Consider the following 12311-nt stretch of genomic DNA (forward strand, 5'->3'; position numbering starts at 1 on the left):
AAACCAATATTGCAATGAGCGAATAATATATATATAGCATTTTACATTATAAAAATACAAAAGACTTGACTTTCGTCACGTGAATATAATTTATTCATGATATAAATTCCCTCTTTTTTCATTGACAATCGAGTTAATTACTTTGCATTCCCTCATCCTTCCTAGTTCCTATCCAAGGATATTAATTGAAACATATTCCCATGCATGATAATGAGATTCGAGCATGCGTATATACCATGGCCACTTGGATATACACGTACACACCTAACTAGCTACCTTAGTCCCATAAGTCACGGGCATATTTATTTTTCGAATTTTTCTATTCTCAAGCCGGTATGTAGAGCATACCATCCACATTATTTAAATTTTAAAATTTCTCTTCCAAATTTGAGGACTTTACTATATTTGATATCTATACCGACTTATAAATAGAATTTTTCTTATTTTCCAAGACAATTAATTTTTCTTTCTAATTTATAGGGATCATGGGGTCCTAGTTGCATGCGAATTCTTACAGATAAAACCAACTATATATGTATATATACATATTAAGAATAAGATATTCTCTTAATAAGATATATATTCTTTCAATCAATTAAAGAAAAGCCAAGCCAATAATACTGCCACTCTAGGGATGACTTTATATTATAATTTAAATTAGTCAACAAAAATAAATAGTATATATATATACGTAACTTCTACTTTAAGGTCACAACTTGGTAGATTCTTTGAGAGTTACATTCTATTTGACCTAGCTCAACATCTTCTTGGAGAAGCAAAAAAAAAAAAAAATTCTTTTTTATAGAGTATGAAATGTATAATAGTGAATAATAATTGATAAAAAAAATTATTTTTATAAGACTCACGAACAAAGTCTTATCCCACGTTTCAAATCAGAAAGTACATGAAAACTGACACACAATTATTAGGAGATTAATTTAATCACCCTCATTAAGCTAATTGGTCGAGCATAAAATATCAACTAAAACAAAAAGAAAAGTGAATGAATAGTCTTTGTCACAATGCGTGCAACACATTTTCACTAAACTTTGGTTCCTATGTATTATTCCAACATTGAGGTAGTAGGACCCACGTTTTGTTCCATCTATATATAATAAGGCCACCATACCCAAAAAAAAGTGTGCATCCCATCTATGGGGGGCCCCCCCATGGGCGGCTTAGCTCTTATATCGATCCCAATACCCTTCACCCTCCCAAATATCCTCCAAGTCCCCTCCCTCATCTATTCCATCCCCTCCCCCACCAAAACCGCCTTTTCGATCGAGATATTTCACTGCCAATATTCCAACATGACATCAGAACAGATGGATGATGCTCCTGCTGGATGACAGCCACGTGGCTTGAACTTACTCTTCGTGTGGTGCCGTTCATGTCCATGTGTGTGGCTGCGTGTGAAATTTATAGATTACATAATTTTCTGTGCCATAATCAATAAACGGCAAGGTGATCTGTTAACTAGATGATGGGTAACGGTGATCTGTTAGCACCGCTCCCAGCTCCGGCTGGAGCTACCGATAGTTTTTAAGATTTTTTTTTAGGATCTTGTTACGTCCACAGAAGATTTCTACAGAAATTTTATACCGAACACTACAAATCTTTTTTTTTATATTTTTTATCTTTTCTTTCATTATTTTTTTAAACTGTTGAAACATTTTTTAAAAATAAAAAAAAAAATCACATATTCATTTAAAAACACTTATTTAATCATTAAGTAAAAAAAAAATTAAAAAAAAATTTCGGTAAAGACTTTCGGTGGTTTTTTTCTGTGGATATAGTGTTTTCCTTTTTTTTTTATATATATTTTTTAAAAAAATAAAAAATTATAATATTATTAAAAAATATAATTCTTAATCATTTAATAAAATAAATTAAATAAATAAATAAAAATAGAAACGACAGTTAGGAGGCGGGAAGTGTATCATTTCCCATCCGCATTATTGAAAGAGCGGTGCAACGGTCATCAAAATAGTATTTCGAATATAGTTACCGAATAGTATATTTTATTTTTTTATTTTTATTTATATGTATTTTTTTAATCATCATAAATATTAAAAAAATACAAAAATAAAAATTTCGAGTGTCAAAGCATTTCATAGGTCCAAAATCGGATGCCAAAGCATTTATGTTAGCCGGCTGTAACAGCCTGAACCTTCGTGAGTATTAGATTCTCTCCCTCCTAATTTACATTCTGATCTATTTCTTTTTCATTTTTTATAAACCGTCTGATCTGTATATATCTTTCGAAATAAAATGAAAAACACAGAATATTGATTGAGACCAAACTCTGCAATTAATTCCTAGTGTATTTTCGTGCATGTAGCTAGCTAGGTACGTACGTCCCATTAATTAAAGTTAATTAATGTACATATTAAACATGATTTTCTTTTGGCTTGTTTTGTTTGTTTGGAAATCCTCCACGTATATGTCTTCAATATCACTGGTTCACTCTTACATCTTTCGGTATCCACTCCGAATAAAGATATATAAGCCATGCAGACAATGCATTGCTATAATACGCATGAAGGTATTGATGTGTCATATATATATATATATATGACAAATTTTATGAAAAATATTACTTTATCTCATGGTTTTTTGCCTCTTCATTTTCACCACTCTTATATTTTTTATTTTATTTTTTTAATTAATTGTTAAGGAAATAACTATTAATGTATTTGTATATTTTTTAAAATGTTTAAAGATGTTTAGTAAAATATTTAATAACATAATCTGATTTTATGAAAAAAATTTAATATTTTATTATTTAAGTGATGTAAATTATACACAAATTTGAGAATAAAATAACTCTTCAATTATATGAATTCCATGTTGCCCACAATTATAATGTGGGATTTTTGTACATTTATGAATCCGTTAAAATGTCATAGACAAAATAAAAAATAATAATTTTCATTTCGTTTAAAAGGGTTATTATGTCCTTTTTGAAAAAAAATTAGGAATAGTTTTAATTTTTCAAAAAGATAACGTGGCACATTACAAATTTTTTATAATTTAGAAGGGTGATCGTCAAATTTGAGAGTTTTGGGATGATTCCAAAATTACCGGCATAAGCCTCCGACGAAAGCCGCACACGACATGGAACTCTCCACGAAAACCACCCCAACACTCGCGCGCTTGGGAAATTAACAGCAGCGTACCGTACGAACATCCACGAAAATGCTCCAATTAAAAAGTCAAAACGACACACGCACAGTTCTCACACAGTCACTTCACTGCTCACACGCACACCAGCACATGTAACCGTCTGGTATAGCCAACGATAACCAGCCACGTCAACGGCAACACCTTTACGTTTACTTTTTTTCAAGTGGGCAAACCGGCAAACTAACTGGCTTAAATTGCACATTGGAAGTGAGTTGCTTTTCACTGTATGTCCCAACTCTCTCTCTCTCTCTCTCTCTCGCTCTCTCTCTGGTTTTTCCTTGGTTGTTGGAGGTCTGGAGGATCAACCCTTGCATGTGTTTGTTGAATACAAGTTTTGTGTATTGCTCTTGAAGTCTTTAGCCTTTGTGTTGTTTTGTGGGGTTGAGAAGATTAGAAGAGAAATGGATGATGAATATGCCAAGCTTATCAGGAGGATGAACCCTCCCAGGTATGTTGCAGAGCCTGTTGTTCTTTGCTACGAAATTTTATTCTTTTACAGGGGACTTTTGGTTTTCTGAGTTGATTTCAGGCTGTGATCGAAAAATTAGAAATATGTCTTTGAAGTTTTAGTTTCTTGATAATATTGTTGTGGCGAGTCGTGCCATACGGAAGAATTTACTTTTGAGTTCTGCACAAGTTATCTTTATTTATTTTTTTTCTATTTTGGCTTTACTTGGTCTCTTAGTGAGCAGAGTAAACAAAAGAGAGGAAATTTATAACCCTCCATGTAAAAATAAAACATTTAATCCGATTGAATTATGTATTTTACAACCATTTGGAGATGGGTTTTTCATTTTCTGAGGAATTGGACAGCATAAGATTTGGGATTCCAAGTCTTTCCCTCCTAATCGTTTCAGTGCTTAAGTTAGGGCTCGTTTGGATATAACCATCCCACTTCATCTGATCTGATATCATCATTATAACTTTTCTAAATTCTCACGTAAAATATAATAAATAATTCAATTTTTTCAAATTTTAAAATAATAATAATATTAAAAAATAATATTCTAATAATATTTTATTCAACTCATCTAAAACTATCTCATATCATCTTATGTAATCTCACTGTCCAAACGAGTCTTTAAGTGAGCTTGTGTGTTTTTTAAGAATTTTAGCTATTTTGATTAAATTTTCTTACATGCTGTACCGGTTTTTTCTTCTCCTGTTGACATCTCTGACCTGTGCTTGGCCTGGTCTCGACTCCCCCTGGCTAAGTGTTAATTGAATTAGCAACGGTTATAAATTTCTTGTTCTCTCTATACTTTTTTCTTGTTACCATATTTACGGATCGTTCCAAGCTTGTTATTATAAGTCACTTAAAATATGGTGAAATTTTCCCTCAGAAAATTTCTTGTTGACTCCATATGATTTTGCTGTTCTTTGAGGTGCGTGTGTGAGAGATTGAAGGGGAGGAAGGGGTCAACATGCTTCATCTGATTCAGCTCTTGTTCTTGCAGAGTTGTGATCGACAACAATGCTTGCAAGGATGCCACTGTTATCCAGGTAAGGCTTGTCCTCTTTGTTTCTGGGCTTCCTAAAGTTTGGTTGGACTAGAGAAATTCGTTTATTCTTTGGTCTGTTTTTCTTTTTGGTTGGGAGTTAAAGGGTCTGGTAATTTTTCCAAGTCTTTGAAGGAAAAGAAATGTCAAGGAATTACCTCTGGGGCTTAAAGATTGTGTTATTAGTCCCTGTAATTTCTCAGATCCTTTTGAGTAAATTGTAGTGAGAATTGCAATTTCCTTACAGGTTGACAGTGTAAACAGACATGGGATTCTCTTGGAAGTTGTCCAAGTTCTTACTGATATGAACCTTGTAATAACAAAAGCATACATCTCATCTGATGCTGGATGGTTCATGGATGGTATGGGTTTTAATTATATTTCCAGAATTTAACAAGATTCAGAGCTTCTCACTGTTTCTCATATTCGTCTCTCTGAAATTTGACGTTTCAGTGTTTAATGTGATTGACCATGATGGGAACAAAATCACAGATAAGGAAGACATTGATTATATTCAAAGGGTAGGAACTATTATTGGCACCCTTCATCTTAAATATTCTTTTCAAATTAACCATTTGGTTAAGCTTAAAATAGGAAAAATTTTAGTCTTATGATTTCTTTAGTTCAAGCAAAGTTTTTTGTTCTTCTGTTTCTTAGACAAGGAGAAATTCAGCATTTTTTCAGCATCTGAAAGAAGTCCCTTTATCTTTTGCCCTTATCTCTATTTTGAAAAAAAAAAAAAAGGATCTTTTTGGAGCAGGTGTTTTAAAGATGAACTAAATTATCAAAAAAAAAGAAGCAGCTTGTCACATCTCATGTTAGTTCCCAATTTTGCAGAGACTCGAAAGTAATGCCAGCTTTGCACCCTCATTGAGAGGGTCTGTAGGGGTAATGCCCTCAGAAGAGTACACCTCGATAGAGCTCAGTGGTACTGACAGGCCTGGCTTATTGTCTGAAGTGTGTGCAGTTCTTGCAGACCTTGGCTGTAATGTGGTGAATGCTGAGATATGGACGCACAATGCTAGGGCTGCAGCTGTAGTTCATGTCACAGATGAATCCACTGGGTGTGCAATCAAAGATCCAACACATCTCTCGACAATTAAGGATTTGCTTTGCAATGTCCTCAGGGGAGACGATGACTTGAAGACTGCAAATATGAAGCTTTCACCCCCCGGAGTGACAAATAGGGGGAGAAGGTTACATCAAATTATGTTTGCTGACAGGGACTATGAGAGAGTTGGGGGGACTGGAGTTGAGGGAGTTGAGAATAAGAGTCCAAGACCTCATGTAACGTTGTTCGACTGCATCCAGAAGGAATACACCGTGATTACTATGAGGTCAAAAGATCGGCCAAAACTGTTGTTCGACATCATTTGTACTTTGACTGACATGCAGTATGTAGTGTTTCATGGAGTGGTCAAAACGGGGAGGATGGAAGCTTATCAGGTAAGATAAACTCCACCAAAAACTGATTTCATGGAATGTAACTGATGCTGGAAGTTGACTTGACCATTATATGATGCATATGTATTGGTCAACATAGAGAACCAGTGAAGTTTTACCGATTTTCCAGGTCGTGAAACCTCAGACAAGTTTTATGAATATACTTATGCCAACTTTGTGTACTCCCTCATATGGGGTGAAATCTGTGGATTGAATTGTTTTCTGAAGTTTTGCTTCGGGGGTTAGGGATAAGTTTTCTTGATATCATACTCATGTTTCAATCTAATTAGAATATTCTTCCTGTTTCTGTAGGAATTTTTTATTCGGCATGTTGATGGGCTCCCTATAAGTTCAGAAGCTGAGCGAGAACGTGTTGCACAGTGCCTTGAAGCCGCCATTGAAAGGCGGGCATCTGAGGTTTAGTAGACTTTTAACTTTGATGAAATACAACATAAATACAAGTTTATACTCAGATATTTGGCTATGCACAGGGAATGGAGCTTGAATTGTGCACAGAAGACCGAGTTGGACTCCTCTCAGATATAACCAAGATATTCCGGGAGAACAGTTTATGCATTAAAAGAGCAGAAATTTCGACAAAGGGTGGAAAAGCCATAGACACTTTCTATGTCACGGATGTCACCGGTAATGCTGTTGACCCCAAGATGATAGATTCAATTTGTAGACAGATAGGCCACACGATACTGAAGGTGAAGAAGCATAGGTCCAATGCTTCACCACCCAAGGCCCCTCAAGGAACCACAATGGGATTCCTCTTTGGGAATTTGTTTAAAGCTCGAAGTTTCCAAAACTTCAAATTAATCAGATCCTACTCTTAATTATCTTCCTGTACATTCTCGGAGGTAGAAACTGTACAGACATATCAGAATGTTGCAGCATCCCAGAAATGTATTGGGATTGTAACGATGTAAATAGGAAGCCGAACCTCTTGTTCAATGGTGTGCATGCCATACAGAAGAAACCCGCAAACCACTTTATACTGTGAATAGTATTCAGTATTGGTTGTAGGGTCTGTATGTTCTTATGCCCACTAAGTACGTTATGTACAGCGTTAATGTTACATGGTTGTACAAAGCTATAAAGGCTATATAGATAGTTTAGCTCAATGAAAGATACTATATGTATTTTAATTGACTGACAAAAATTACAGAAAAAAATATACAAAATGCCACTCTTTGTTCTAAGGCCCAAACATGTTGAGTTGAGTTAAGATAGTGGAATAAGTTTTGTGGAATTCATTTAAAATAAATTTAGATGTATTAGAATGTTAAGATAAGTTTAAATGTATTTATGAGAAATTGAAAAAAGTTATGAGTTGCATGTAAAGAGATGTTGAACTGAAAAATATTCTGGATCTCACATGTAAAGAAATGTAAAGAGATTTAAATATTTATATATTTGACTCAGATAAAAATTAGACTGCATTGAGATCACAATCCAAGTTCCAAACGGCCTAAATTTTATCATCATTAAAAATTAGTTTTGCATTGTCAATCATGTAATCATTGTTGTCAACAACTGACATAATCCTTGAATATTAGTGTTTTCGAGTCTAACAAATACTTGTTTGGAATTATAGAAGGGAAAAGCTCAAAATCGATCGGGTGTAACACCTATTTTCACACCGGCCAATAGGATTGTAACATGTATGAAATGTATTTTTCTTCCAATGGATCGATCTTACATCACGGAATCAACTCTATCCCTCTCCTCTCGATTCTCTGCTCTTCCTCTCCCTTTCCCTCCCGATTCTCCTCTCTTTCCTTTTTTTTTTCCTACTACGCTTGTTTTTTTTTTCTGAATTACTTCGGGTTCTCCACCGATTAACAACCATGAAGGGCAGATGCTGGTAATTAACTGGTGAGTAATTTTTGAATTGACCAGTGGGGAGATAAGTTGGAACTCCGGTTTTTGTTTCTAGAAGTAGTCTGTTAGTTTGCTGAACAAATTGTTAGTTTATGACTTTGAAAGTTCTATGTTTGCTGCAAGTTTCTAGGAGATAAAAGAAACTAGTGGAGATAAGCTATTTGCTGCAAGTTCTTTGTGATTTTGAAAGTTCTTTGTTGATCCATTCAACTTTAGGGAAGAAATCTGCAGTGGCTCCACCATCTCAGGAATGACTGATATTAAATGGTATATATTATTTTTTTACTAATTAAAGTTTATCTGTTTTTGGAGCTATATTGAAAAGAAATGTACATTATAGTTTTAAGATAGAAGAAAGGATGGATAATTTTGTATGAATGAGATCAAAGTAGTAAGTTCCAAGATCCGGATTTCTTTCAAGAGAAGTACTTTTCCAACTGCAGAAATTTATTTTAGAATCTCAAATTCATCACTGGCAATGGATTTAATCTTTATTTCAGTACATTGAAAGATATATTATGTGATGCTATACTTGATTGCAAGTAAATAGCCACTTGTAATAGCTCGAGGCCAGTTCTCGAGACTGTTTCTTGAGTCTAGCTCATTTGCAAATCAAATGGCATAGCCTCTCTGATATTAAGCTTGATAATTCAACAAATATAGCACTTGTATATCCAAAGGGGCAAAAGACCTACAATATAAATGGAAAGCCATGATTACACAATCGATCATTTCATCCCCTAAGAAGGCAATGAGACTTATGGGTATAAATTGCCTTTCATCTCTTGAGATCGGTTTCTTGAAGAGCATGAATGAGAGGATGGAGGCCGATGGCAGTGGGGGGAGGAGCTAGAAGATAGTGGACGGTGGGAGAAGGCTGACAGGGGTTGGGGGGAATACTGGACGGTGAGAGCAAGACCGACTCTTTTTTTCACACAGAGCAAAGAGAGAGACAGGAGGAGGCCGACAGGTGGGGCAAGGAGGAGAGGCACAAGACTTTTACGTTGGCTCAATCTTCTGGTATCGCGTTATGGGAGATCTTCATGTGAATATTTGATCTGCTGCATGTGATTCTATTCTCAATGCCAGCTGAATTTAATGGCTAGTGTAAATTAACATTACACACCCGACCAGCTCCAAGTGCCACTCATTATAGAAATATAACTTTTCAGCGTTTTTAATGTTCTGCTTTAAGCACTTTCGATAAATTTATCAAACTTATCATTTTTTCTTTTAAAGATTTTTTAAACTATTCAAAACCTCCAAACTCAACTCCAAATGGTAAGAAACATTACCCGTAATCTAGTAAGCACACCAAGGTAAGAGGTAAACGAAACTTGCTTTTAGTGTTGATACGTGCTAGGAAAATCGGTTGTAAATCTATAGGAACTTGGTTAACTAGAGGCTTTCTGACGTTTACTAGAGGCTTTCTGACGTTTCACAACCAAATGAGTGACCCTAAATCCATAAAAGTGTGTGCACACTTTTATAGAATTTACAAGTACCAAGAAAAATTATAATATGGCGTTTAGGTCGCTTCTTGTACCGTGAAGAAGGCATTACGCATTAATGTCCAACGCCAAAGCTATATAAAAGCATGGCAGCTCAAGTCAAAACACAAACATAAACTCTTGCTTAATTTATAAAAGCTGCTGCTAAAGAAAGAAAACCACGGCAGTCGAAGGGAATAAATTTGAGCAAACAAAAATCTAAAAAACAACAGCCTTGGATAATCATGTCTAGGTAACAAGAAACACGCAATCGTGGCTCCTAAGACATTCTCTGAGCAGCTTCCTTTGCAAGAAGTCTTTCTTTGGCCTTAGTTTTAGCCTGAGATTTGGAACCCATGATTCCACCACCCCACTTTTTCCTGTACTCATCGTACTTGTCATTGAAGTTGGCCTGGCAAATCAAAGAGAAACATTGCAAATGAAGTTATAACATCCAAAAACAGCTTCTACGGCTACACAAAATGTACACGACATATTCTGCCCTACCTTGATTGCTTCTAAGATCTTGCTAAACTCCAACTTATCTTCATTCTTCACTGTGGTCAAGCACAAAACTGATGCAGTTTTCTTGTGGACAACCTGTCACAAAAAGAGAACTTCTTGGTGGTAAGTTCAAAAATCATATTGTGTTGGAGAAAAGGATTTAATGAAAAAGAGATAACAGGCTTCATTACCGCTCCCAAACGTGCTTTCCCTTTTACAATGCAGTATGGGATTTCCATCTTCCTGCACAATGCTGGAAGCCAGACAACCAACTCTATTGGGTCCACATCATGGGCAATAACCACCAATTGTGCCTTGTTCTGCAAGAAAATTGCATTTAATCGGCTGTTAGCAGAAAGTAATGTTTGCTCAACCGTTAAAGTATGTTTGTGCAAGAAAAAAAGACCTGCTCAATGAGGTATGTGACATGGTTGAGGCCATATTTGACCACGATAGGCTTCTTTGCTTCAACAGGTTTTCCTTCAGCCTCTGCCTGAGCTCTTTTCAAGAGACGTTCCTTCTTTGCTGCCTTGTCCTCAGGCCTGTACTTGAGAAGCATCTTGAACAGGTTTGTTGCTGCAGATGAGTTCAATAGAAGGCCGCAATAAATTTTAATCATAGGAGTGAATGACAATAAAAAAAAAATTCTCAACAAATTGAGAAATAAAAAGACAAGACAAACATCACATCACATCCCATCACATATTCAGAAGATACAAACATAGATGATAATTTGGGCATTTACAATCAGTGTCCGTTTTGCTTTATCCATCACAATAAATATAAATAGTCAACACCAACAGATCAGGTCAAGGAGCTAAAAGATTATCCTATTTACGTTGGACCAGAACTACTCTTTCCAAGTGCTATAAAAAAAAGATATGCACCAAAGATGCAGTTTAGGAAATCCAAAACTACATGGCCTATCATCAAAAGCTGGTTCTCTGAAACTATTGGTGGCAAAAATAAAAAGTTCACAGATGCCCTCATCATAATCCTATGCATTGCATGAATCTAATTTTGATTGTAAAACACTACCTCTCAACGCAATGAATAACACTTTTCAGTTAACTTTGGGTGCACGATGCACTGCAAAAATAATTTCATTACGTTTATAAGCTCGATCCCAAGGACCAAATCCCAATCAAATAATAATGCGCTTACTTGCCGGAAACAAGCGAAGCAGCCAAACGTGAACCTCCACCTCCAAACACCATTAGGAAACAACAAATCTCACAACTTTGCGTGTTAAACAAAAGTGCATTAATTTTTTCATAACCAGATAGGAACAGCAGCAACACAATTACCCGCAGGCATATAAATCCCATATATAAATTAAATAAATACTACATAAGCTATAAAATGAAAAGAATCATTGCAGATACCTAGGTTCTTGTCGAGGGTCTTGGTGAACTGGTTGAGAGCTGGTGGGACCTTGAGCCTCTGCCTGAGGATCCTCTTCTTCCTTTGGATCTGAACGGTCTTGGGCCATTTCACGAACCGGGTCAGATCCCTCTTCGGTGGCAACGCCCCTCCGATCCCAAATTGCTTCGGACGCTTCTCGAACAGTGGGTTCGTCACCTTCTCCTGTAAACAAAAATAAAACAGTTAGAACCCGCTAAACAAAACAGATGAATCCAAAAATGATGATATTATGTGTATAATAAAGGAGAAATTAAGATACCGGCTTTTTCTTAGCTGCTGCTACTGGTGCCTTGCCACCTCTCTTTGGAGCCTTCGGGTTCACAAGATGGTAATGGAATCAGTATAACATCGAATAAAATGAGAAGAAGATAGAGATGTAGAGAGAGACTGACTGACTGACCATTTGTGCGGCTGCGAGATTGGAAGCCCCGCTGGTTTGCCTCTGGAGTCTGCGAACGGCAAGACCTAAACCCTCGACGAAGTCGGCTATATATACGAGTGTATGTTGAATGAGGAGATCTCGGAAATGCGCCGTTTAGGGTTTTGAGCAGAGAGATTTTTGTGTTTGCCACGTGTCATCCGATTATATATGGGCTTTAGTAACTAGTTGTTTAGGGCCGTTTGAATTTACTTGTGATTTTGTAACCAGAAATATTTGTTAAATTTACAAATTTACGTCCTTCGATAGAATGCGTTATATTATAAAATTATTTTTAATATAAAATAAATTATATAAATTTATGTTAATTTATAAATTTATTTTTATATAATTTATTTATATTTTTCTTTTATGATTAGGCTCCTGTTGAATCCGAATTTAATATATAATATACGACTAATGTAATTTCATGTCTATTTTTCATCTTTTCGTAATAGG

General features: G+C 35.6%; 2 protein-coding genes across 5 annotated transcripts; one reads left to right on the plus strand and one right to left on the minus strand.

The window, feature by feature from the left end:
- Positions 1–3382: 3382 nt before the first annotated feature.
- LOC108987079 (ACT domain-containing protein ACR6-like) lies at positions 3383–7349 on the plus strand. Of its 4 annotated transcripts, none has more exons than XM_018959933.2 (7): positions 3383–3634; positions 4644–4689; positions 4933–5047; positions 5139–5206; positions 5523–6131; positions 6441–6545; positions 6620–7349. In XM_018959933.2, the coding sequence occupies exons 1-7, from the start codon at positions 3588–3590 to the stop codon at positions 6965–6967; spliced, it is 1338 nt and encodes a 445-aa protein (XP_018815478.1). In that variant the 5' UTR covers positions 3383–3587; the 3' UTR covers positions 6968–7349. The 4 variants fall into 4 exon arrangements, with proteins under 4 accessions (XP_018815478.1, XP_035550842.1, XP_035550841.1 ...); XM_035694948.1 differs by having other exon boundaries at positions 3408–3634; positions 4572–4689; XM_018959931.2 differs by having other exon boundaries at positions 3523–3634; positions 4530–4689.
- A 2206-nt stretch (positions 7350–9555) lies between these two features.
- On the minus strand, positions 9556–11962 carry LOC108987080 (60S ribosomal protein L7a-2-like). Its single transcript, XM_018959934.2, has 7 exons — positions 11835–11962; positions 11694–11744; positions 11395–11596; positions 10416–10585; positions 10201–10329; positions 10013–10105; positions 9556–9917 (listed from the first exon to the last, which is right to left on the minus strand). Exons 1-7 carry the CDS (start codon positions 11835–11837, stop codon positions 9786–9788), a joined length of 780 nt encoding a protein of 259 aa, XP_018815479.1. The 5' UTR covers positions 11838–11962; the 3' UTR covers positions 9556–9785.
- Positions 11963–12311: the final 349 nt, after the last annotated feature.

Source organism: Juglans regia, chromosome 10 (assembly GCF_001411555.2).
Source record: "Juglans regia cultivar Chandler chromosome 10, Walnut 2.0, whole genome shotgun sequence".
Classification (NCBI taxonomy): domain Eukaryota; kingdom Viridiplantae; phylum Streptophyta; class Magnoliopsida; order Fagales; family Juglandaceae; genus Juglans; species Juglans regia.